This window comes from Bolinopsis microptera, chromosome 1, assembly GCF_026151205.1.
Source record: "Bolinopsis microptera isolate Bmic1 chromosome 1, MBARI_Bmic_1.0, whole genome shotgun sequence".
Lineage (NCBI taxonomy): Eukaryota > Metazoa > Ctenophora > Tentaculata > Lobata > Bolinopsidae > Bolinopsis > Bolinopsis microptera.
Window position 1 is genome coordinate 18,342,044 of NC_087072.1, and position 26,145 is coordinate 18,368,188.

At 39.8% G+C, this 26,145-nt stretch overlaps 4 protein-coding genes across 4 annotated transcripts; 1 reads left to right on the plus strand and 3 right to left on the minus strand.

The window, feature by feature from the left end:
* Positions 1–1,557: 1,557 nt before the first annotated feature.
* LOC134821692 (putative metabolite transport protein HI_1104) lies at positions 1,558–7,757 on the minus strand. The gene is made up of 4 exons (XM_063832405.1): positions 7,309–7,757; positions 6,673–6,813; positions 6,448–6,571; positions 1,558–2,953 (listed from the first exon to the last, which is right to left on the minus strand). Exons 2-4 carry the CDS (start codon positions 6,803–6,805, stop codon positions 1,879–1,881), a joined length of 1,332 nt encoding a protein of 443 aa, XP_063688475.1. The 5' UTR covers positions 6,806–6,813; positions 7,309–7,757; the 3' UTR covers positions 1,558–1,878.
* A 4,476-nt stretch (positions 7,758–12,233) lies between these two features.
* LOC134822139 (uncharacterized) lies at positions 12,234–12,686 on the plus strand. The gene has a single exon (XM_063833082.1). It carries the CDS (start codon positions 12,234–12,236, stop codon positions 12,684–12,686), a length of 453 nt encoding a protein of 150 aa, XP_063689152.1.
* A 3,569-nt stretch (positions 12,687–16,255) lies between these two features.
* Positions 16,256–17,098, minus strand: LOC134822235 (melatonin receptor type 1B-like). Its single transcript, XM_063833173.1, has one exon. The coding sequence runs from the start codon at positions 17,096–17,098 to the stop codon at positions 16,256–16,258; it is 843 nt and encodes a 280-aa protein (XP_063689243.1).
* A 4,572-nt stretch (positions 17,099–21,670) lies between these two features.
* LOC134822301 (melanopsin-B-like) lies at positions 21,671–22,842 on the minus strand. Its single transcript, XM_063833306.1, has 3 exons — positions 22,464–22,842; positions 22,197–22,326; positions 21,671–21,752 (listed from the first exon to the last, which is right to left on the minus strand). Exons 1-3 carry the CDS (start codon positions 22,840–22,842, stop codon positions 21,671–21,673), a joined length of 591 nt encoding a protein of 196 aa, XP_063689376.1.
* Positions 22,843–26,145: the final 3,303 nt, after the last annotated feature.

Genomic DNA, 26,145 nt, shown 5'->3' on the forward strand with positions numbered 1-26,145 from the left:
ATAATGAGCCTATCTCTAATGTTAATTGTTTTTGTAGTCTTTACAGTGAATTCATCAACCCGAGTGTCGGACATCTTATCACTGGGGACGTTGATATTGTTAACAATAAAAAACTTAGAAAATTATTCAAGAAATGTTACACTTATGTCAAACCAGTTTACAGAAATAAGTTTGCTATTTTTGGGAGTGTTAAATCTGACTTACATAGATTAAAATTCTGGCAACTAAGTACAGTGCCAGCACTAAATTATTTGATGGTTGGCGAGCCATAGTTCTAGATATAAAATCTAAGATTTCTTCTTACAAAATATATTGTAAGCTGAATCAGACTGTTATTTCTTCGGAGTCTGAGGACCTTATAATGTCCTAAAAGAACATTTTATTATGACTAGCGTAGACAAAGCGAGTAATAAAGTTTCTTTTGTCTGTGAGAAATATCATTTAGATAATATTAATTTATTGCGAACTTTCTTCCGCCAGTAATTATCAAGTTTCCACAGGTTCTGAAGAAGATATTGTAAGAAAGCATGTGCAATTTTGCCAGAAGTTTAAGATTCCGGTAAATGATCTTTATGTACCATTTATGCATATGTTACCGAAATTCCATAAAGCGACCTTGGATTTCAGGTACATTGTAGCTGGGGTTAAATATTCCACAAAATTTCTTGCTAAGATTCTGACAGGGGTATTTATTTTTAAACTGCTTGGTACTTAAGACCCTCCAGGCTACTTGGTACTACTTTAAAATACCAAGATAATTTTAATTTTAAGTTCTTAGACGCTTCTGGTTATTGGATTGTTAGCAATAAAGACAGAGTGACATCTAACCTAAATTATCTTAATAATGCCTGCTCAGCTAAGTCAGTGTAGTCGTTTGATTATAAGAAACTTTACACCAACCTTCCCCATGATAAACTTATTGAGAAGTTATCATCTTTGATTAAATTATGTTTTAAGTAAAAGAAGCTTGATTTTATCAAAATCAACGGCCAGTTTCAGGCAAGATGGTCGAGAGTTAACAAGATTAATGTGGTCTTTTACATGTAGTGATCTTATAGATATGTTTAAATTCTTAATGGATTATATAATATATGTTAAGTTCGAGGTGTGATTTAGGGGCCATCTACTTAGGACGTCCGGCACGGGCAAATAGGGAGGGGGTGGTTTTGGAATTTCGGACAAATCCGGACAGGGGGAGGGGGGTGGTTTCTGAAAATCCGGACGTCCGGGAATTTTGGCAGAATTAACGAAAAAATCCCATTTATCTCAACTCTTTGACACTAATTACTTTGTAAGCTTAGATCCCTGTATTTTGAACGAGAAGTCGATTCCCAGAACAGCTCATGAGAGCCGAGACACAACTCGCATATTCTCCAACTGCCTTAAAACTTATTCGATTGGATAAGTTGTAGACCTGCCGCGCACGACTGTATCGATATTAGTGAAACGACAATTTGGAGGCCACGACGTGATACAAGACACAATGTGATGAAGAGTTTTTATAATATTTAGTATCATTTCTCAAAAAAGTCACACTTTATGTGGTACACCCTGTATGTAATGTTACTTGAAAACCATAAATAAACCATTATTAACACTTTGAAGCTTTAGCAGCATTCAATTTCATATCGTAGTTCTCATGTCTAAAGTGTAACCTGTGTCGTTTAATTCCGAATTGTTACCGAGAAAATCGGCCACAGCTTGAAACGAATGCCAGAAGCGATTTTTGATCAAAGGTGTTCTTTGTTGGACATCCGAGTCCCATTTACCTACCTTTCTACTTTCTAGTCTATAGCTCGATTCTCTCAATGTTGCCAGGTACAGGATTATGTTGAAGAATACTTGAATCATGCATGAAATTCTGTTGTCTTACATAATTCATTTTGTCAACAGGCTGTCTTTAGAATCAGATTGGGTGTCCAATGTTTCCGGTTTGGTAACCTGGTCTTGCTCTCCCATAGAATTGACTACAAAGATCTGAAAAACACTCAGCACCAAGCCAGTGATAATAGCTATTTGCGGTGAAGCAAAAGAAACCAAAGCGGTGCCGGCTACCACTGCCATCGAACTTGCACCTTGCATTATGCCCGATCCAATAGCCAATCCCTTTGTTCCTAAATATCGAACGTCGTAGCTTATGTAAGTCTTTTCCATTGAGATCATCCCGTATACCAATTTGCCTACAAATGACATGACCACGATAACGATTAGGTTTTCTTCCATGAGCAGCAACATCATGTAGCTGACTAGAACAATCACCGCAAGCGAGGTGTACAACATTCTAAATCTAATCTTCGTTCTGATGATCGGGGAGGCAATCCTTCCTATTCCTGCTGCTCCTGCGACCAATGCTAGGAGAAAGAATTCAGTTCCTTGGGTGATTGTTTCGCAGTTGGTGTCTTCTCCTCCTACTTTTTTAACGTTGAAAAGTCGTATCAATGAAGGTAAGAGTAGAATAGTCCCCCAGCCTTGGTAGTTGTTGATGATGGAAAACAGGGACAGTTTTAAAAGTCTCAGTTTGAAATTAGGTACCTCCACGGCTTCCGTTCCCCCATTTCCACTTTGTTCTGTTTGGTTGCTCACTTCCAGATTCGTTTTCTTTGCTATGAAAATATGTAGGATCAAGATTGGAGGAATGAAAATAGGAAGAGAGGCGATAAGCAGGAATGTTCTCCAGCCGAGCAGATCTAGAATGAAATACCCGATAACTGGAACCCAGATACTGCCTACTGAGTAGCCTAAACTGCTTGCCAGAAGTAGAGTGTCCAGAACCTTTTTACTGCTAGCTAGCTCCGCCTGCAAAACGTAGCTGACAGACAGGTTAAATCCCACAGAAAAGCCAATGAGGGCCCGTGAGAGTAGGAGAGTCAGGTAGTTCCCCACCACAGAACAGGCGATGGTGCTCAATACACTTCCGTAGAGGGACAGGAGGATAGTTTCTCGTCGTCCGAATCTGCGAGTAGGATAATTTTAGAAAATCTAACCTAATAAAGTTAAACCAATTTATTTGAGGGAATGTAACATCACCCACTTATCAATATTTGACTTATATTATGCCGCCTAGCTCAGTTAGTTAATACACCAGCTATTACCCCATAGTCTATATAAACAAAAGCTCTAAGAAACAGATAGTAAACAAAGTAAACATTTCTGTCCCCTAATCTTTCTCAAACAAAAGTCATGCAATCTGCATACTTCTCCATTTAACTCTATTCTGAGCAATTAACGTTAAATAGTTCAAATCACATAAATTATTTAACGATAATTTTCGGACACTAAGGTCGTGTAGAATCAGTGAGAAAAGGTTTGACTGCGGTCTTCCACGCCGCCCTTGAAGCTGTAAGGTGTTGACAGCAAAAACAAGCGACGAATAGGCTGGGCCATCTGTAGGCCCACGCAGTACATGTCCGAGCATCCTCCACCGACTACGAGCCACTTAAGCTGACAATGGTTCGCTATTGCAGCGTTTATACAAGTTCTTGTTGGAGATGATGTGAGGGTATTTGTAATTCAAAATTGATCGCAGATGACGTCTGTGAGCAATATCTAGTTTTTCCAATACTGATTTAGGGGCAGCCCAGCAAGATGAATTGTACATTAAAACGGATACTACCAGAGCCTCATACAACAGAAGCCTCTTGCTCAGAGGGATCTTATGGTTCCAAGCTTTCTTGTATTTGTTCAACGCGGCATATCCCAGACATATCCTTCTAGAGATGTCCTCCTTGCTACAAAGCATGGAGCCAAGCGTGATACTCTTTCTCCAGAGCTCGTTCCCTGCAATTGGCTTACCCTGATCGTCTTTAGCTCCCTTTTCAGCTAAGTACACATGAGTGAAATCAGTTTTGTCTTCGTTAACGAAGAGATTCCAATCTTTAAGGACTTCTGTTGCAATAGGCAACAGCTCCCTCAAATTGTCTTCATCTTCATCATTGAAGTCGATATCATCAGCATACTCACTGTCAAGTGGAAGACCAATATCGGTGATAGGTGGGTTAGGCCTATTCGTTGCAGTTTCAAGCCTGTTACGGAGGTCACGCAAGGCACCCGCTAAGACAAGTGCGAACAAGCATCCAGACAGACAGTCACCTTGGAATGCACCGAGAAAACTCTGGAATTCAGCAGACAGTGTACCGTTGATGTTGACTTTGAGCTTGGTGTTGGAAAGCAAAAGTCTTACCAAACGGACTTCGTCATCATCACAGCCACACTCAACAAGAAGATCGAGGATGGTAGATCGTCGTATAGTGTCAAAGGCACTAGACATGTCGATCCCCATACGATGGTATTCCCACCTCTTCCTCTGGACAACTGATAACATCACACGCTGGCACCATACAATGTCAGCACATGATCTACCCTGCTTGTAAGCACATTGCCATGGACCAGTGAAGGCATTGACTTTATTCTCAATTCTCTTCAAGGTTGCCATTGTAAGAATCTTGAGAGAGTGAGGGGTCGTAGATTCTTCACTGGACCAATGGGCTTATTTGGCTTCTGTAAGGGGGTAATGTTTGCCTGTCCAATGGGGTCAAGGTAGGAATTGGTCTCGAAGCTTCTATTGATAATGTCTGCAAAACGTCTGTGTACTGATCCAGTAGAATACTTGAGAAGCTCATTAGGAATCCCATCTGGGCCGTTAGCTCGACCATTTTTGAGACTTCTAGCAGCTGATCCGATTTCTTCACTAGTGAATGGCTTAACTAGTGGGCGAGGAGGTCCTACAAAAGGTTCTAAAGGTGCTTCATCACGAGTAAGTTGTTGCTCAAGGTACTTAGCAACTACGGCAGCTTTACCAGTGTCTGTTGCAATATTGCACCCTTGCTCATCATGAACACCAATACTAGAAGGGGCTTTACTTTTAGGTAAGTTCAGGGTTCGAACAGCTTCAAACATTTTCTTACTATCTGTTGTTGAACTGATGGTATTACAGATAGCATCAGCAGCAGCTGATCGTATGTTAGAAAGTCTCTGCTTGATCTGATTGGTGAGGCAGTTAATAGATGACCTAAGTGAGGTTCTGTCTAAAGACTGGTTATCATTAAGCTGCTGTCTCAACAAGTAACGCTGGCTAGATAAGTTTTTCACCTCATCATCGTCGCTGCGATTACGTTTCCTGTGTCTGATGACACCAATTGACGATTTTGCAGCATCCTTTATGGACTCAAGTAAGCCATTCAAGTCTGAATTTGGATCCAGAGCAGAAACAGTGTTACTTAAGTTATCATCTAAGGATTGACGATATCTCACCTGAATGGTGGGGTTCGAGGTGAGTTCAGAGGTGTTGAACTTTAAGGATGACTTGGAGTGGCGTTTATAGCAAAGACAGAAATCCTTAAAGTCTACTCTAGTGACAACAAATCTGTGATCACTGATCAGAGTATGTCAAAGTGACTGCATAAGATCTAGAATCTTGTAGCATTGGCTTCGACCTACTTCGACACAGGATGAAATCGATCTGAGAATAGACCGGGATCGTCTTTTTACTATTTCGCCCGGCACTCCAGTCCTTCCTCCAGCCAGTGTAGGTGGTCGTATGTCGAGCAGGATGATAAAAACCAGTGTTGGAGGCAAAGAGGTCAAATTCTGATAACAAGTCTAACAAGTTTTCTCCCATATCGTTGCGCAAACCCATACCATGTTTACCCATGAAACGACCAAAACCAAAGTCCTTATCTGAAGCAGTCATTTTTCCCAACTTTGAATTAAAATCCCCCAAAACAAATATCTCAACATTAGCAGGGACGTTTAGAGCATCCCTAACTTGGCCGTAAAAATTAATCAACAGTTGTTGATCATTATCTGCAAGTTTCTTGTGTGGCCCATATACATTGACCACCCTACATTTGATAAATTTTCCAGATTTTGTAGGGAGTTCTAGGTCCAAAAAGCTTACTCGATCACTGATACTGTTCCAGCATACCACATAGTCAATAAATCGGGGACTGATAACAAAACCGAGTCCATAGTGCCGGCCATTTTTCTGCTCAAACAATAATAGTTTGTATCCGTTGCTAAGACTGCAAGAATCCGGTTTTACAACCTTAGTCTCCTGAATAGCGCAGATATCTATGCCGTACCGTAGACAATCGGTACCCAGTTGCTCCCGTTTGCTGTGGATGTCGTCTGGATCATCACAAGAACCGAGGCCACGTATGTTAAAGGTGGCGAAGCTGATGAGGAGTGTAGCAAACAGGGATCGTCCTCCATAGACCCCATAGTCTGCGAGTTAAAAACCCGTCAGCCGGCCGGGGAAGTTCTCGAAAACCAAAAAGGAAACCAATCACCAAACCATTAACAATGGTGTTGACTAGCATAGAAATTAGAACGGTCCAGGTACCCCGACCGTGGTAAGATGCATGGAGGACTGCCAGTGGCAGTGTACTCTCAGGTATATTCACAGTTTAGTATTTAACTATTACAATCGCCCTGATATGAAGTTCTTACCGAGTAGATAATGGACCTGACACAAAGGTAGTTATTGCCATTGTTAAATAAAGAATGCAGCCCAGAATTCCTTCCTGCAAATCATCTACTCCAATTTCACAGGCCACGTATTGTGTCAAAACACCTGAAAATGGGTAGCTTTAATATGTTCACATACTGATTAGTGATTACTGGTATGCCTTAATTTCAATCCAGTTAATTCAAAGCTCAAATTCCCATAAATACCTGGTAAGTATATTTCAATGCCATCCCCGATATTGATAAGCAGCCCAAAGAGAAGAAGCATCCAATCCGTTTTTGTCCAAGTATCTTTCGTCTTTAGGAGGAGATCACTTTGTTCGCCTAAATTTTCTCCCATTATAGTAGCTGCAGAGGCACATATTAGGTGCGGTAAAAAAATCGAAATTATGCGGTACCACACCCGACTATAAAGGTTAAATGTGCGGTAAGGTGCGGTAAATTTTTACCAATTATGCGGCAAATGTGCGGCGAAATTTGTGCGGGAATTGTGCGGTTTTCTTTTGCATTTTCTCAAGGACTTTAGAAATTCTAAACGTATAACCGCCGCTCTTATCAAAAATAGGTCTGTTTATGTGTTACTGAAGGTGTAGTTCTTTACTAAGACCATGATTGAACCTAATATTGAGATTCAGTTATCTGAGAACAGTGACTTGATCTGGTAGAGATCAGGAGACAGTTATTTGAAGTCGCCTCTTGATAGAGTCGATCAGATCCCATGCAGGTATCTTCTGTTTCTTGTGTGGTGAGCTTGATGATGGGTCACTGGAGAGGCCGACGACCAGGCCCCCTACGTTGGATCATAATGATCATTATGCAAACATTCACATGACGATGACTCACCCACTTAAGGAATTGTGCGAGAAGATGAACAATCAACAAAGGCAAAGATGAGGAAATAAAATAATGTGTAATGCGTGTTAGGCATAAGGTAAGTTAGGCATAAGGTTAGTTAGGAGTTAATTTGTTAAGTGAAATTGAATCATGAGATTTGGAACAATGAGAACATTGATCAATTGTTAAGACAATATATACAGACAACATCTCATGAGGGTAAAGGAAATATTTCTATGAACGTAGTGATCAGGAGTGTCAGCTTTATACTCGGACGACGAGCCCTCGGTCCCCACAAAAGATAATCTTTATAATTATAGTTAAGACTAGTAGTACAATCTGTGTAAAAGAACTAATGGTCAGTCTATAAAACACATGAAAAGCAGTGTGCTCCATACCCCTTAGTCTCTAGCTTTGTTATCAAAACACGTGATTCGATCATGTGATGTTATCTCATTGTAAACAGGGTTTATTTGTTTTATTACGTGTAGTATGGTAAAGTATTAACACAATTTAACTAATAATATTATGTGAACAGAGTCGACATGTGAACTCTACTCTGTATCTAGCCCATTTCTAGGTCAATTAAATTCTACTGATGGATCACATCACTAATCATACGTCACTAATTGGTGTCATGATCTGATCTCCCGAATAATGAGGGGGGCCTGGCCGTCGTGCAGCCGGTCACTGTGTGTAGCTGTTCGTTTCTTTAGGAAACGGTCCATGACGTTGTGATGTGATATAGAGTAAGCAGATGATGTGGTGAAGTTACGAATGATAACTGATACACTATAATCGAAGTACGGTAACGACGAGGGTTCCATAACGGCCTGGGTCACGGTCCCGAAAGGGCCTGGGTCACGGTCCCGAAAGGGCCTGGGTCACGGTCCCGAAAGGGCCTGGGTAACGGTCCCGAAAGGGCCTGGGTCACGGTCCCGAAAAGGCCTGGGTCACGTGGTAACCGGGTCACGTGGCCTAGGCATGAGTTCCAAAAGGGCCTGGGTCACGGTCCCGAAAGGGCCTGGGTCAGGGTCCCGAAAGGGCCTGGGTCAGGGTCCCGAAAGGGCCTGGGTCAGGGTCCTGAAAGGGCCTGAGTCACGGTCCTAAAAGAGCCCGACTTTTAAAATATTTTGGTTTTTACACTTGAAAATCTTAACGCGAAAATTTCAAAATTATGCGAAATTACGCGGAAAATGCTAGATTATGCGGAAATATGCAGAAAATTACAAAATGTTCGGAAATGTGCGGAAAACAATAAATTATGCGGAAATGTGCGGAAAACGGTAAATTGTGCGATCCCGCACCCATCGCACCTAATATGTGCCTCTGAGTAGCTGTTGAAAATGAGAACTAAGTTAAAATAAAAGCTGCAGCCCAAGTTGCCCCGACAAATTTAAGGGGGGGGGGGGGGGGGGGGGGGGCAATGGGTATTTTTTTGTGAAACTTGATTTCGAAATAGTAGTTGACCAACAGACTAGGACCAGTGACCAAACTTTTGAGGGGGTCCCGGACCCCAACCGCCAAACGGTGCCCGCGGGGCAGCCACGCCCATATTTGGTCCAAATTAGGCCCAATTTAGCCAAATACCCTGAACATGCCCAAAACCCAGGCTTAAGGTGCTTTACTTGTAGCTAGTGGTATCTTGTAATCGTATATGAAATTTCATCAAGATTGGACAAAAAATGACTGAGTTATGAGCCAAAAACTATATGCCCATATTTGGGCATAATAATAATAATAATAATAGGATTATGGCCACATAGCCATCTCGACAAAACTTGAAACCCAACTGCACTCTACGCTATTGCAGTTCGCACAATATTTTCAAAAAGAAAAATGTTCCTATCGGAACATGTAATGATTAATTATTTTAAGGACGTTAACATGCGCATCAAATTTGGTAGAATTTGTCCCATAAATTGGTCAAATATCAATATTTTTGAATGAGACTTACCTTATATTAAAGGTAGTTTTAAACTGCATATCCTCTGTGAGTTATAGCTTTATATCTGTTTAAATGTGGATACTAAGGCGAAAATACCCCAAAAAATGAACGAAATTGCCCGTATCTTCGTTCGAAATATTCGCGGAATTGATTTCATTAATTTGGAAATAACTCAATCAGTTTTCAAAAGTTTTGCAGGAAATTTTCGGAATCGACTCTAAATCGCATTTCCACCTTATTGTAGAAAGCCGATTTTTGATTTAGGCCTCCAAAAAAATTTGGCGGCCGAATTCCAAAATTTTGTGGGAGGGGGGGAAGGGGTCTGAGCCTTGCTGACGTCAGCATTAACGTAACGTAAATTTTGTCAAACATTTTTGTTTCAAATCAATTTTATTATAATTTTAAAAACTTTACTAATTTCCTTGATATCAGTACTTCGGTGAACTGAGCTCTGTTCAACTTCACCAACTGTTTATATCAGTCGCATACTAATTTTCCCTGCCTAAACCCGTCAGCATTTCTATACCCCTCGCTAATTGGTGTCTTAATTCAGATAATCATCAAAAGTAAAGTAAAAAGTGAAAGCAAACGTTTCAGCCGATAAGCAGGAATGGAAATTATGATACAATTAAATGGAAGGTGTTCCTCTATTCGACGTCAACAGTGATGGGTGGATAAAATATTTTAATTATTTGCGGATCCACAACAAATATAAGGGAGCTGTTCAACATGGTAACCATCGAGGTGTCAGAGGTAAAGAATACATAGTAATAATTTTAATTGCCACGAGGTGAATTGACCACATAGAATATTGGATTATTTGTTTGTATTTATATCGTATCTTTAACAATTTAGTTGGTGCGACAATGAACTACCCAATATGTATTATGTATGTATGATTCTTTTTGTTTCATCCAATAGATGTGGATACTCGTGGGGAGGTGAGGTAAATTTGTTTACTTTAATAGTAAGTACCTGTTCAGCCCGTTAAATCCCACAGAAAATCCAATGAGGGCCCGTGAGAGTTGGAGAGTCAGGTAGTTCCCCACCACAGAACTGCAATTAGGATAATTTTAGGGAATCTAAAGTTTAACCACTTTATTCGAGGGAATGTAACATTACCCACTTATTTGACTTATATTATGCCACGTAGCTCACATTTATTGAGCTATTACCCCATAAATTGCGAAAACCAATCACCAAACCAGGGTGTTGACTAGCATAGCACAGTCCAGGTACCCCGACCGTGGTAAGATGCATGGAGGACCGTCAGTGGCAGTGCACTCTCAGGTATATTCACAGTTCAGTATTTAACTATTAAAATCGCCCTGAAGTTCTTACCGAGTAAATGGGAGACCTGCAACAAAGGCAGTTGTTCCCATTGTTAAATAAAGAATGCAGCCCAGAATTCACAGGCCACGTATTTTGTCAAAACACCTGAAAAATGGGTAGCTTTATGTTCACAAAATACTATTATATGGTTTAGTTTTGCAAACAACAACTCAATAAATTTAAAACTGCTGACATACTTACGCATGTACTTTTTATAGAACTTATAGAAGAACTACGAAGATTTCATCCGAGTTGTGGTGTTTTACTGGTTATCCAACTCATTACATTACTGGTATGCCTTAATGTCAATCCAGGTATTTCAAAGCTCAAATTCCAATAAATACCTGCTAAATATATTTCAATGCCATCCCCGATATTGATAAGCAGTCCAAAGAAAAGGAACATCCACTCCTTTCTTGTCCAAGTAAATATATTTCGATGCCATCCCCGATATTGATAAGCAGCCCAAAAAATGGAGCATACAATCCGTTCTTGTCCATTGTCCAAGTATCTTTCGTTTTTTGGAGAAGATCACTTTGTTCGCCTAAATTTTCTCCCATTCAATTATCGTAGCTGTTGAAAATAAGAACTAAGTTAAAATAAAATCTGCAGCCCAAGTTGCCCCGACAAATTTAATGTAGTGCAAGTTCTGAATCCTCAGTGCGTTTTTGAAATCGAGCTAATATCAGCTGCTTTGAAAATATATTTCGACGTGAAAACTTAAAAATAATTGTTGTTCATGTTTGAAGAAATGTATAGCAATGTCAATCAGCTGGTAAGGACTATTACTATTAGGACATATTAGGACTATCAGGACTATTACTATTAGCTACTCCTGTAGTAATACTAAAGAGTAGCTCGGTGTATTTAAGTTAGCGTCAGTAAGAGCACTAAAGTACAGAAATAAAGTTAAAAGACAACACGTGTGCTTGCTGCGCGTGTTCTTAGTACCATAATTATATTTGGTATTGTTATAATCTTGAAATAGTGCCCATAATTGGTTTTTTGAGTCAGTTTTGGATTTGGAAAGTGTATTTGAGGTAGAGTGAAAGCTCAGGACTTATAATTTACATCATTTAGCCGTCTCAGAATCTTGAAATAGTCCCCAGAATTGGTTTTTTGAGTCGTCGCTGTAAATACGATTAGATGGGATCGAAAGGTTAGGGTCACACGTTTTTCATGACGTAACAATGAAAACACCGGAAAGTAGAGTTACTTTTTGAAATCAGGAAAAACATATACAGAAAGTTCATTATTATTATAACTCCACGTTTTAACCTATTTGATGGCTACTTATTTTTTCATAATCGCACCGGCTTTTTTTTTCAGGGAGTGCGATTACAAAACTAATTGCGCTGTTTTGAGAGCAACCGAAATCGTATTCGGTGCGATTACAAAACTAATTGCACTGCTTTTTTAGAGTCCTCTTAATAGCTGTTCTACTATTATGAGGTACTGATTTAAATATTGATTTAAATCAGTAACCTGGGGTAGTTTATGTTTAACAGTACAATAATTGGATTGACTTTCAAATATTTGGAAAATTTTATAATTATTACGGATTCAGTGCAGAGAGAGTAGGTCAACAACTAGTCATATTCTTGGCCTAAGAAGGGTATTTGAAGGAGCCCGGGATAAAGATCTGACCGCGGTAATGCTCTTCATTGATTTCAAGAAGGCATTCGACAGCGTGCACCGTGGACTCCTCATGAAGATCCTCCTGGCATATGGAATTCCCAAGGAGATTGTAGGCTTGATACAAAGAATGTATGCAGATAAATTTGCTCGTGTGATTACCGAGGATGGTCTGAGTGAAGCATTCTTCATTCTAGCAGGAGTGATGCAGGGAGACACTTTGGCGCCCTACCTATTCATAATCGTAATTGACTACATTATGAGGGTGTCCCTAGAGGGTAGGGACTTTGGGTTTACTCTACACCCTAGAAGAAGCCATCGCTATCCGGCAGTCAAGGTCACTGATGCGGACTTTGCTGACGACCTTGCTCTTATAACAGATAGTGTTGCGGAGGCACAAGATTTCCTCAGGAGTCTGCATGGAACTGGCGGCCAACTCAGTTGGACTCCACCTCAACGAGGGGAAAACTAAGTACATGGGAAAAGACTATTCAGTTATGTTAAAAGATCGGGCGCATCTTTGCGGAGGAGACTCCTCAACCCACAATTAATTGCACGCAGAGAATAACATTTGTTGTAAAGACCCGTATAGAGCCACCTCTAAGGGCTTTGAGACAGTTTATTAAATATAATATAATAATCAATAATATCGAAAGTCGTTTCAAAATATTTTCAAACTCAAAGTTGAAATCACACTCACACTAAAAAGATCAATTATTTTGTCAAATAGTAAAAATTAAAAAAAAAAACTCTCGACACATTACAGTACGTAAGCATGATTAGCATCAGCATGCCTTTCATTTTATTTGTACCACTTAAGTCCCAGAACCTTTTATCTTTTAATTCTGCTTGCTATAGTTTGTTATAATATACGGCTATTCTAATTTCTAGAAATTTTCAAGCGTGACGATGAAAATTTTATCGCGAGAATTATCTTTAAGATTTTGTGCATTAAAAAGCCGCGCGGAGTGGGGTAAGGCTTGCTGTTATCAGCGCTTTGGCAGTGAAAAATATGCTGAAATATGTCAGTCCATTAAGCGAACGTTGTTTATTACTGCTCGTTTATTGTGTGTTTGCTGTCGTCCTATGTTATGTTATGTTATGATATGATGTCATGATTTAGCGATTATTGGTCGCTGTATTACTCAATCATCCCTCATCTATTGGACTTCCTCAAACCAGGTACGTTGTGTAGCAGAAATGCTGGCCAGCTGTCCTCTGAGTTAGCTAGTGTTGACTGTTGCTCAAGAAGCACGCGTTTTGCGTTCGATTTGTAAATATTTATTGAAAATAAGCTAGGTAGGGACGTGATGTTCTTGTTGGTGTCTGTTAGAGCTAGTAAAGGTCCTTTAAAAAAATGGATGCTTTGAAACATCGGTTATTGTACGTATCTAGCCATTCGCTACTGTTCTCATGATTTGAACCATGCGTGGGTATGTTATCTGGAAACAAATTTCTAATTGATACAGGTACTGTGTTAGGAAAGTGCTTCATGCGGTGCATTAATGTAAGCGCATTCTTTACGATGATGCCGTGTATTGTCAAAATCTCAAATTTGCAGAATCCTTCTCTGGTGTGAGCTGGCAATTTGCCGTCTTTGTAAAAGTAATTTACATATCCTGGCATAACCATCCGCATTCCTTGCTTTTGTTTACGGAATAATGTCTCAATATGTTTTGTTAACACTATAACAAAAACAGAACCTTGTCATCAAAGAAATTGTAAGTGTTGTGCAATGATAGGAAGTGAAAAGTGTTATTGTATTAATGGAGTCAAGATAAGACAAACTCCAGGGACCTGTTCTGGCTATAACATAGTCTATATATTCATTTGTAAATTATGTCCATCTCCTTTCTGCTATGTTGGACGTACCATTAGGACTTTGCATGAAAGAGTAACCGAACATAGAGCTAACTATTATAATTTATTGAAAGACCCTTCCTTAAAACTTAGTGATGATTTTTTATCTGATGATAGTGACACTTATAGTTTAGCAGCTCACCTTATAGACTCACATAACCTATCCAATAGACCTGATTTTGATGCTTCTTATAATGTTTTTATCCTAAAGAATTCTAGTCCTAGCAATTTAGAAGTTAACGAACATCTACTTATACAAAAACTCAGAACTTTGAAACCTTATGGTATTAATTCATGTGATCCTTTTGGTATGCCACTTTTATTTGAAAATAAAACTTTTGATAATGGTCCTTAAATTATTTCACCCTTAATGCAGGGACTAGTATATTTTTTTTCCGACTAGTTGGGGCCTCACAACCCCCCATACCCGAGTGCTTCCCATTCCATTTTTGAGAGTTTGGCTTCTTTTTACAGCTAACATCCTTTAGTTCTAATTATAATTTTCTGATATAATTGGAGTATTAACCCTTATCTTTATTAGGTACTGAAGATGTCCGAAAATGTTTTACCAATGATGTTATAAAGATTTTGTTGGAATTTTTAAACTCATTCGTTGTCTGACTGTGGGAAATATTGATTCTTGATACATGGGAATCAACATAAGAGATGATGATAACCCGACTCTAGTTGCTGGGAGTGGGAAGAACATTGAGAAAGTCGATGACTTCGTTTATTTGGGTAGTAGAATGAAGAGTTCGGAGAAGGACTTCGAAGTGAGGAAAGCTAAGGCATGGGGAGCGTGTCACCAGATGAAGCTTGTATGGAAGTCGGATATGCGTAGAGATCTCAAGATACGACTGTTCCTGGCTACAGTCGAGTCAATCCTTCTATATGGCTCTGAAACATGGACTGTCAGCCAGACCCTCGCAAAACGTATTGATGGATGTTATACGAGAATGCTGAGGATGGCACTGAACATTGACTGGAAAGAGCGGCAGACTAACGCCAAGGTGTATGGACACCTCATCAGAGCATCTGATAAGATATCTGCACGGAGGATGAGACTCGATCGCAGGTCATTTAGCCAGACATGAAGAACTATTGAGTCATCAACTTCTCTTCTGGGAACCCCTTCAAGGACATCGTCGAAGGGGAAGACCACATCTCACATACATTGACATCCTTCGGAAGGACACGGGGCTTGACGACAGCAAAGAGATTAACAAACTCATGCTGGATAGACAGATTTGGAAGAAGACTATTTCTGTTCGGACGCTGAAGCCGCCCTAAGTCGAGTAAGGCGAGTATAATTATAATAAAATAGAAAATATTTCCTTGCGTTTGAGATGTGTCAAGCGAAATAAAAACTTTCCTTGTAAAACTTTCTCGAACAGTTCCATTTTTATTACACTTATAAGTTTAGAGCCTAACCAGATAGCAAGTTGCATTGATAATGCATCGACTTTTCATACTATCGATATTTGATTAAAGAAACAAAAGAGGATGAATCTTGGCAAATGAACAACTTATTAAGCTGGATCGCAATGCCTCAACAGATTGAAATCGAGTCACTTTATTTTGGGCTCGTTATATTCGCTCATACACAATGTATCAGAATGTTAAATTAATGTAAAGTTTTAGTTATTAAGTTATAAAGTTATAATATTGAATACTCCAGTTCAATTATGCTCATGACGAGCTCAACTAACAATAGGGCAGCACTCAAAAACAATAAGGCAGGACTCAGTCGGGTGCGTCCAATTTCAATGAGAAACTCATAATAAACATGATCACATATACAATACACTCAAGAACAGGAGAATGTGACTCACAGTGTGACTCACAATTTAACACAAGTATGACCTCGACGATGGACAGTTCGCCGCTTCTGCCCAATGTTGCAGTTCAGGCTCGGAATGGATACGGTGGAGTTAAGTTATCCCCCTCCAAACCCAAGGACCAACCTAACGGTGATGTCAAATAGTCAACTTATCTAACGGCAATTATTTATTCATGTTCTCAAAATCATAACTAACTAACGAAACTAATGATCATAATATGTTCATCATAATTCGGTGTCCTGGGTAATAGGGTTCTCGAAAGTGATTCCCTGGTCTATCACACTAACAGCAGTTATGCATGCAGATGGTAAGACACCTTTAGTATTGGTAGTAGAATTTCCTATAATTTCCGTTCCACTTTAATCCCACAAAATGCAATCCTCCGTGCTAGATCTTTAACGTACTTCCCAAATCTTCTGTTGGTTATGGTGTACAATATTGGGTTGCCACCAACATTGAGAAATATAAAGTGAAAAGCCATAAGGTCAAGAGCAGGGGGCACTTTTATTCCTTTAGTTTTGAGATAGGTAAATATCACGAACGGGGTCAGACTGCAGATGAAGAGTCCAGATAAGAAGAAGATGGTTATCAAGCCCTTCAAGTTGACTTTCCTGTTTGTACTGTGCATGTGCCTCTTTTTTTGGCGATAAGCTACCAAGAGTAACACCAAGTTGAAAACTGTGATGAGGACAATGGGTACCACAGTCTGTGAAATGAACACAGCTCCAAATAACGGGGCAGCAGCTTGGTTTACATAAACAGTAGTGAGGCATCTAGCGGTGCTAGGAACAAAAACAAAGTTAGACTTGTATCCTAAAGAGATCACCGTTCCGGCCATCGAGAAAATCCAGATAAGTACAATGGCTAGATGAGCAGACTTCCTCGAAACTCCATGCAGTGGGAATGTTATGACCCTGAGTCTATAAGCTGTAATGGTCAGAACGGTGAGAGAGTTTACAGCACCGGGGATGAACGCCAGATGGGCGCTGATGAAGCAGTAAATGTCACCAAGAATATACCTCCTGGCGAAGTAAGTTATAGTAAGAGGCACCACCGTCACCAGAGTGTATAACATGTCCGCCATTGCCAGGTTCCTCACCAGCACAATGGATATCCGGTCTAATTGTATCGCGTTATACCGAATAGATGAGTAGACGACGAGGCCGTTTCCGATCAGACCCATCATTCCTACCAGCAGACAGAATGTTGCTAGGGGCACAACTTGAGCTGTGCTCAGCGTCAACTTCAACATTACTTCTCATTTTAAACGTTCATCTTCCTGAATAAAATGATTTATTTACATTAAGAAATCGAGTACAGCATACAACGGCCCTTGAGGAACTTAACGACCGTTCAGCGAAAAGGTAAACTAAAAAGTAAAGAATGATCTTTCAATGGTTATTTAGATAACATTTTATCCCTCGATATATGGTGATAAAAACTATGTAAAGGTATGTATATTGTATAATTTGTTTAAATACTTAGTGTTAAATACGTAGCTGTTAAATACGTAGTGTTTTGTGCAAACGTAAGCTTACAAAACACATTTATTGCCGATTTCTCGTATTGAACGTGTTCTTGAGATAACTGATTGAGGCATTCAAAAGTATGGTGGCTCGGATGCTTTTTTTATTTGTACAGATGGTCCAATATAATAAAGGTTAATCTGTACTTTATATTAGAATTGAACAAGTCAACGTTTACCAATTTACCAGCTGCATCTCAAATCATTTAATTATCTTAAAACTATAGATACAACTTTGGGTTGCTTACTTGATAGCTAATTTGGATTCTGAATCAATGATCTCAATGAATAATTATATTTCTGATGCATTAACTATGAAGAGGTTTAATAACTGCACAATTTCGAATTTGCGGCCTTCCTTGGGAACCATATTCGAAGCCATATTTTTTTTCCGTTCTAAAAGCGAGTCGAACAATTACAAACAATTTTTGTTAAAGCGATATATATATAAAAATCGTTGCAAAGAAAAGTTTTGACTGCAAGCCGTAAGTAAAATTCAGGGTCAAAATTCAGAACAAGGTGGACTTTTGAGTCTACACCGATCACGACCTCATAAAGTGTTGTTCGAGATGAAGTGACTAAGCCATGAACGCCACATCTGATAGTGCGATGCGATAAATTTAGCCTCTAGAGGCAGTACACTATAATTATACACTACCATCTTGTTTGATGTCGCACTAATCGAATTTTTGACGTAGGTTTTCAAGAAACTTCAGTGATAACATCTGGTACCAGATGGCAAAACTACTGTCTGATCTAAAAGTCTACTTTTACTCGATACTATTATTACTGATATACGATGAATGTTGCTCGCCATGTCAAGATATTTTCATGGTCAGTATAATCAGTATTTAAAGGCACATTGATCCGGGCGTCAAACATCGAGTGGTGGAACTACACTAACGACCATCATGCTCCAACCCTGGAGGTGGGACATCAGACATGTCAAGTTCCAGGTCAACTTTCAGGGAATTAAGATGCCCAACATCAAACATGAGGGAAGCCACACAATTCCACCTCTTGCTGGCTAAAGATCATGATACTTGTCCGGATAAGTTGAGGACGGGACTACGAATAGTGGACGTGGTCAGATTGTTTGCCTACCAAGTGATTGTTGTACACAAAGCTTGAGGCACCATCTGTTGTTAGATTGGAGGCTGTGATCCCCTCAATATTGCTGAGGATGTTTAGTCCTAAAGAACACAGTGGGTAATCACATATTCGGTCGGTGAATATGATGTTCACCGACCGAAGAAATTGGGAGGCATAGCTCGTTGCTATAAGTAGTGCCAGCTGTGATCAGAAGAATAAAATTTAGGATTTTTGTTATAATTATGTTAAAACTTTGTTATATACTACAAATAGAATTGCTCATTCAAACACCCAGCACCGTCCGGGCTAACAAACAAACAAGGATCTGAATAAAATGCACGGCAGTGCAATATGTGATAGAGATACAGCCCCAAAATGTAAAGACTTTGACTATCAAGAAACATTTTATATACCAGTTCCACTAATACTTGATTACCTTTTAAAATCGTTCAGCTGCAGTAGCTGATAAATGGTCAGGGATGATACCAATGATTAATGATATGTCATTTTTTATAGTCGATCAGAAACATATGAAGGTACATTGTGGTTGCTATTTTGGCTATTGCAACGTTCAAAACTCAGAAGTTAAGTCGCCATTATTAACTTTAGAACTATCAGTAACTTTTTACAGAATCAAGTTTAGACAAATGGATAAAAATGTATCCAAAAAGTACACCTTACAAGACTTTGGAAACACCTGTATCGTGTAGTATAAATACTAGTAAGACAGTATCTGAGCAGCTGTGTCCGGTAAACTATAAAGTGACTTACCTGCTAACCACACACTTAGTGGATTCTTACATGATAATTCTGCAATCAAGTGAACTAGCGGATAAATTATCTTCCATTACCACATCAAGAGACAGGTGTTGTGGAGTGATGAGTGTAATTCTCACTAAATATCGAATATTCTGACACGACTAGCCCCCGTACCAGATGTGTGTTAAATAATAGATAATATCAGTTCCCAATGTGACCGCTGTGATCTTATAAACAGAACCTCTCCCACAAGTATTCATGGTTATACGTAAGCCGGATGTGTGCTCTTTGGTCAGTTAAACAATTAGTCGAAACTTGAAAACTGCGAAATGGTTTAAACTTTTAAATGTCTTTACATTTAAAAGTTAAGTTTCATGTTTGTGAGATGCTGATGACGACTAATTATCAAAACAGATGATGAGGGTTGCTTGCGGAAATGTAAATCCAGTGACCAGTCCAGTATTCAAGTTTCGATGAAACTTTTGACTAAAATTTCGGAGAAATTAAAATGGCTGAAGGCCGAAAGCAGGGACCTTATTGAGCTGATGTATTTATGATCCGAATTGTTGCCCGCATATTGATCTGATCATTGTGATTATAAGTTAAAGGTTTCCTTGTTTTACCAGCACTGACTGAAAGTTAACGGCAAAGAACTTAAAATTAAAAAGACGATGAAACCCTGAAATTGAGATAGAGATATGATCCAAAAATGAGCCTTTTGACTGTAGTTTTGACTACCTTATCGGACCTTATTTGGACGGACATTACTTGAACGCTGGAGGCCCTAGCGTTCATCTTAATGTCCGTTCAAATAAAGTCCGTTCAGTTAATGTCCGTCCAAGTTAAAGTCCGTTGAGATTTTTTCAAAAATTTTCCATTTCGAACTTTTTGTCCAGAATATGACAACTTTGAGAACTTTATTGTGCCATAAGTTAACGACGGAAAGGTTCTCCTTGGTCTGCTGGAGGCACAAAAAACTCTACTACTACTACTACTAGTATATGATGTTTTCAAGGGTCACTTGGCGGAAAAAAGTCAACGAAATTATGGCATTCATGATTCAACAAAATAAGTCATGAACTAGTCCCCGCCAACATGACAAACTTGTTCCAGCCTTTATATATAACGGTAAATCGTGTTGCCAAGGACATTGTCCGACGTTGTTATAGTTCATATTACTCGAGGCGGTAATGAAACAGTGCTATGAAAGCTCCACGTGATGTTAAGGTTAACCTTAAGTTGTCTAAGATAAAACCACTTCACACCGAATGGCTTGTAAAAGTTAACACTGAAATGCAGGACCGGGGTAGTTTGATTAAAAAAGGTTTCCATAAATCACTGATGCTTTTCTTACTTACTGTATAAAAAATGGATTTAAAAATCATTTGCTGAAATTTTTTTAAAGTCAACAAAATTCGGATTTTTGATGGTTTTGAATGCCTTCGAGCGTTCATATTAATGTCCGTTCATAATTGTGTCCGTTCATGTAATGTCCGTCCAAATAAGGTCCGATAAGGTAATTTATAATTATGGACTAACTCAAATGATCACGTACATACGTTTAAACTGTTATTCCAACCTACACATTCAACTGGAATGTTGTTAAATCCATGAAATTTCCACTGACATCCAATAGTTATACATACTTGGAGCGAATTTGCAGATAAAATCAAAGCAGCTTCAATCATATATGTGCTAAACTGTTTAGCCGACAAATGTTTAGTTAACATTTGTCGGCAAAAATGTATTTAAATATTATAACTTAAATGCCCTCGATATTGACCACATCATCACAGCTGACGCTAAAACATTGGTGCTAAAAATATTAGAAAAACGTTCCTAAAAAATATTAGAAACTTCTGGATGGTGGTGTGGGCCAGATTAAAAGTCCAGGAAACTTGTGTTTTACGAGGGATATTTATATTACTGGAAGCCCCGATCACAATATATAAGTGACTACATCCTATGACTAGCTTTTTTGCGGTCAACAATTCACTTGAGCATTGAATATGAAGCAGCATCAAAATTCTTTAATCTTTGCTTCATGATTTTATATGAAACATTGAAATAGTAAAGTTGTCATTTGATAAAAGCTTCAAATTAAATCACAGATGCAATCAGCACAATTACATATGATTTGTTACAACTTACAATTATATCGTTTTAAACCGTCAATTTTCAAGAAAAGGCAAAAAGATTTCGTACACTGATACAAAGATGAAAGCCATCGTTATTCGTTAATCATACTAATGTTTGCTCAATCAAATAAATATCACGTGCGTAAAGAAAAGACCTCGATAAGCTGAGATGCTAGATCTCAACCTTTCACACAGAAGGGATCTGCTAACCCAGCAAACCCACTCGTGTACTGACTTAAGTCTAAGAAGTGGTCATGTTGTGAGACTGTGGGACCGCAACTGTTCCTTTCCTCCGAATAGCTGGATTGACAGCCACTGAGAACCTGCGGGAAACATTTCCTCTGAAATTCTTGTTCGATATTCCATAAATTATTGGGTTGCAGCAAACGTTGAGACCCATAGAACAGTTCAGGATTGTGTGCAACATATCAGGAGGTTGGAAATGTGTGGTACTCCAGATACTGTAAACCACAACTGGAAGATACGACACGATGAAGAGCCACGCCACACTCCCCAGAGCAAACAGTGTCCGCCGGGGGACACCATGACCTACTTTTGCTCCTTTGACGCACACTTTAAGCGCTATTGAAACGTTGATAATAGTCGTTAAGACTACACTCCCGCCAACTACACATATAACGTAGTATATTGTTACTTTCCGAACGAAATAGTTTTGAGATTGTTCTGGAAAGTTAAAATTTGAAGAAATACACGATAAGGAGCTGGCCACGAATTGTGCATCTACTGATGAGTCTCCATTAATGGACCTCCACAAAAGAACACTTCCAGGCATGGCAAGAGCTATAAACAGGTTTATCAACATCACAGAGTAGATTATTTTGTACATCTTAGTTGGATTTCTTCCATTTTTCCTTGATATTTTCCACAGTCGATACACTGAAATTGAGGCAATAATTGTTAAGAACTTAATTTTGAAAGTGTATTCATGAATTACGTGGCAATCAACAAACATTTAATTTCAACATGAGACTCCATTCGATATTCAACGATTTTTGTTAAACTATATAATTTACCCGACATGGAAAGAACTGTAAGCAGCTCATTGGCAACACAAGCAGACTTGAAAAACCCAGCCACCCAACAAAGAATATCTCCCAGGACCCATTCTCTGAACAGAACAGTGGCAAACATGGGCAGGAAAAACAAAAAGACACTGAAGATATCAGACACGGACATGCTGTGAACGAATATGAGGGAAGCAGAGTCTAGTCTGAGGTCTCCGTGTACCAAAGAGCAGTACAAAACTACCAGATTCCCGAGGAGACCCATCACAACGACGAGGCCGAGGTAGAGAGTCAGTAGATACCAAAGTGGTGGTGGGATCTTCAGGTTTTGTATTGAGGTCAAGCTGTTTGCTATGCTCGTTGTATTCACACTGTAAAGATCAGCCATTTTTTTCCTTTAAATGGTCATAATAATCGGAATCTGCCATGTTATCAGTTATATATATTTAAATTTAATATGCATCAAAGCGAGAGAATTGTTAATGAACTTTCATGTAAAGCAATTAAGGTTATTTGTATTTCGTAATGAATTTTTTGTGGAATCTCACGTTAAGTATTGCACTGAGGTCTGAGACAAACATAGAAACACAAAACTAAAAAAAATAAAACCTAAACTGTATTCAACTAACACAGTAGCATTGTGTACTTTATAGCACTGGTAGCTGTGGTTTAACGAACAGAGCCGTTCCATAAGTACTTAAGTAGTGGCTTTTACTTCGTTAAACGGATCTTTCAGGTTTCCGACTTGATGTCGATAATCGGCCTTCACACATCTCACAATGTAAGAATGTACGCATTCTCTGTAGAACAGCCGCTTAATTTTGAAAAATTTAAACTATTTTATACATTGAAACAAAGCGGGGAAATATGGATAAGAGAATACAATTTCACCAAAGCATATAAAGAAAAGAAATAAGATGATAATAGAGCCATAGAGGGTAAATTTAGTGTAAATTAACTTTTCCATTATATCAAATCTTTCAAAATGATCACATATATAAACGATTTAAAAATTAAAGCTATTTTTAACATTTTCCAATGACGCCGGAGATTTAAAAAAGGTAAAACACGATTCCATATCAGAGTACATAATTTTAAAACAAAACTAGTGAGATGTAAATTAGATTTCTGTTGTCCATTCTATTAAAAGATAACGCAAATCTCTCAACATTTAACAGTCATATGCAAAAAGGGTTCTTTTGCGATAGTCAAAACGCGACAACTAGCGCTGGATGGCGACAACTAGCGCTATCCAGCGCTAGTTGTCGCCATCCAGCGCTAGTTGTCGCTATCCAGCGCTGGATAACGCTGGCCAGCGCAAAATATATATGTTCGATAATTGTCGCTATCCAGCGCTAGTTGTCGCCATCCAGCGCTAGTTGTCGCCATCCAGCGCTAGTTGTCGCTATCCAGCGCTAGTTGTCGCTGGCTATGCGACACTGTCGCACGCGATAGTTTGCGATGGCCAGCGCAACTGGCCATCGCAGAAAACAGTTCGATAACTAGCGCTGGATAGCGACAACTAGCGCTGGATAGCGACAACTAGCGCTGGCCAGCGCTGGCCAGCGCTAAGCGATAGCCAGCGCTGGCCAGCGCTGGCCATCGATATCCAGCGCAAAATTTTTGCGCTATTACTCGTCAGCTAGCGCTGGCCAGCGCTAGCCAGCGCTAGTTGTCGCTATCCAGCGCTAGCCAGCGCTGGCCAGCGCTAGCCAGCGCTAGTTGTCGCTATCCAGCGCTAGCCAGCGCTAATTGTCGCTATCCAGCGCTAGCCAGCGCAAGCCAGCGTTAGCCAGCGCAATGTATCAAAATCATATACTTGCGATATTACTCGGATGATGATTAATCACTTTACACTTGACTGTCACGTGCCTTTTTTAATCCATTCTCTGACTCTAGCTGGTTCTGAACGACTTTTCGAAACCCCAACCCTCTAAGTCTAATCTGATCCCAACCCTAACCCTAACCCAATCATTAACAAAAACATATGCTGAAACCCTAACAATAACGAGAAATTAGACTAACTTCCTTATACGGTCATATCACGTGATCGATACATGTACAGTTTTTCGCCAATATCTCGTCAGGAGAGCATTTTAACCCTATGTCATGGGCCCATGGGGGTTGATTCGGAATTAGCGTCCGAAAATACATCGATTGAAGTTGGACACAACCACCGGGGGCCCTTTTAGAACAATCTCGAAGATCCACTGTAGAGTGATTAAGCACGCTCGATATTAGTATTACTCGTCAGCCAGCGCTGGCCAGCGCAATATAATTGCGATATTACTCGTCAGCTAGCGCTGGCCAGCGCTGGCTAGCGCTGGTTAGCGCTGGCTAGCGCTGGTTAGCGCTGGTTAGCGCTGGCTAGCGCTGGTTAGCGCTGGTTAGCGCTGGTTAGCGCTGGCCAGCGCTGGTTAGCGCTAGCTGACGAGTAATAGCGCACAAATTTTGCGCTGGATATCGATGGCCAGCGCTGGCTATCGCTTAGCGCTGGCCAGCGCTGGCCAGCGCTGGCCAGCGCTAGTTGTCGCTATCCAGCGCTAGTTGTCGCCATCCAGCGCTAGTTATCGAACTGTTTTCTGCGATGGCCAGTTGCGCTGGCCATCGCAAACTATCGCGTGCGACAGTGTCGCATAGCCAGCGACAACTAGCGCTGGATAGCGACAACTAGCGCTGGATGGCGACAACTAGCGCTGGATGGCGACAACTAGCGCTGGATAGCGACAATTATCGAACATATATATTTTGCGCTGGCCAGCGTTATCCAGCGCTGGATAGCGACAACTAGCGCTGGATGGCGACAACTAGCGCTGGATAGCGCTAGTTGTCGCCATCCAGCGCTAGTTGTCGCGTTTTGACTATCGCAAAAGAACCGCAAAAAGATATTACTATTTTGAACGTATGATTCGAAAGATTAGGCAATATATTCCTTGTTGTAGAGCAACCATTTACGACAACCATTAAGTTCAATATTCGAATCCTTGCCTTGTTCATTTACTCCAGGCTTCACGTACTGTTCTAGTGCTTTACTGTCTCAATCTTATTACACTCAACAATCAGATACGCAGTTGAGGCATTCTTACAAAATATAAACAGGGGTTCAATGCTGAAATCGAAGGTATCAGGATCAGGGTGGTCAGGAAATGTCCATAGTTCTGCCACAGCTTTGTATTCTCGACGATCTTCTCTTTAAAACTGTTTCCATTGAATCCTGTCGCTAGGTACATAACCTCTACCACTAACCTTGGGAGGTTGCAAACGAGGAAGACAGTGGTGAATATAGTGAGGGTAGCGGTAATTCTGCGAGACTCTCTTGCCCTTTCGTCACCTGCAGCAGTGGTCACCGAACTTGATCGCAGCAAGGAACAGGCGTCACAACAAAGCAGATAAAAACGATCAGGGATGGAATGAGAGCCTAGACTTGTTGAAAACCGGAATGAACGTTTGCATAGATCTTCCCTGATGTTGCGTTCAGAATCGGTTGTATTTCACAAAATGAGACGGCTTTTCGAAACCTATAATCTTAATTTTCCCAGTATGGAGGTACAGCACATCAATCACTGAAAGTATTACCAGGTATATCGATACCCCAGGTATTATTTTCTTGTTATGCTTACCGATGTCATAATAAGGATACACTATTGCGATTGTCCTGAAGATGTTCAGTACCATAACCATGAATATTGAA

Coding starts and splice junctions, on each gene's coding strand:
- LOC134822235 (XM_063833173.1), bottom strand. CDS start 17,098: ATGGGTCTGATCGGAAACGGCCTCGTCGTCTACTCATCTATTCGGTAT.
- LOC134821692 (XM_063832405.1), bottom strand. CDS start 6,805: ATGGGAGAAAATTTAGGCGAACAAAGTGATCTCCTCCTAAAGACGAAA. Junction 6,572..6,672: donor CATTGAAATATACTTACCAG/GTATTTATGGGA, acceptor ACCCATTTTCAG/GTGTTTTGACACAATACGTG. Junction 2,954..6,447: donor TCAGGTCCATTATCTACTCG/GTAAGAACTTCA, acceptor TCCTACTCGCAG/ATTCGGACGACGAGAAACTA.
- LOC134822139 (XM_063833082.1), top strand. CDS start 12,234: ATGCTCTTCATTGATTTCAAGAAGGCATTCGACAGCGTGCACCGTGGA.
- LOC134822301 (XM_063833306.1), bottom strand. CDS start 22,842: ATGGCTGATCTTTACAGTGTGAATACAACGAGCATAGCAAACAGCTTG. Junction 22,327..22,463: donor TACAGTTCTTTCCATGTCGG/GTAAATTATATA, acceptor CCTCAATTTCAG/TGTATCGACTGTGGAAAATA. Junction 21,753..22,196: donor GGAAGTGTTCTTTTGTGGAG/GTCCATTAATGG, acceptor TGTTTCCCGCAG/GTTCTCAGTGGCTGTCAATC.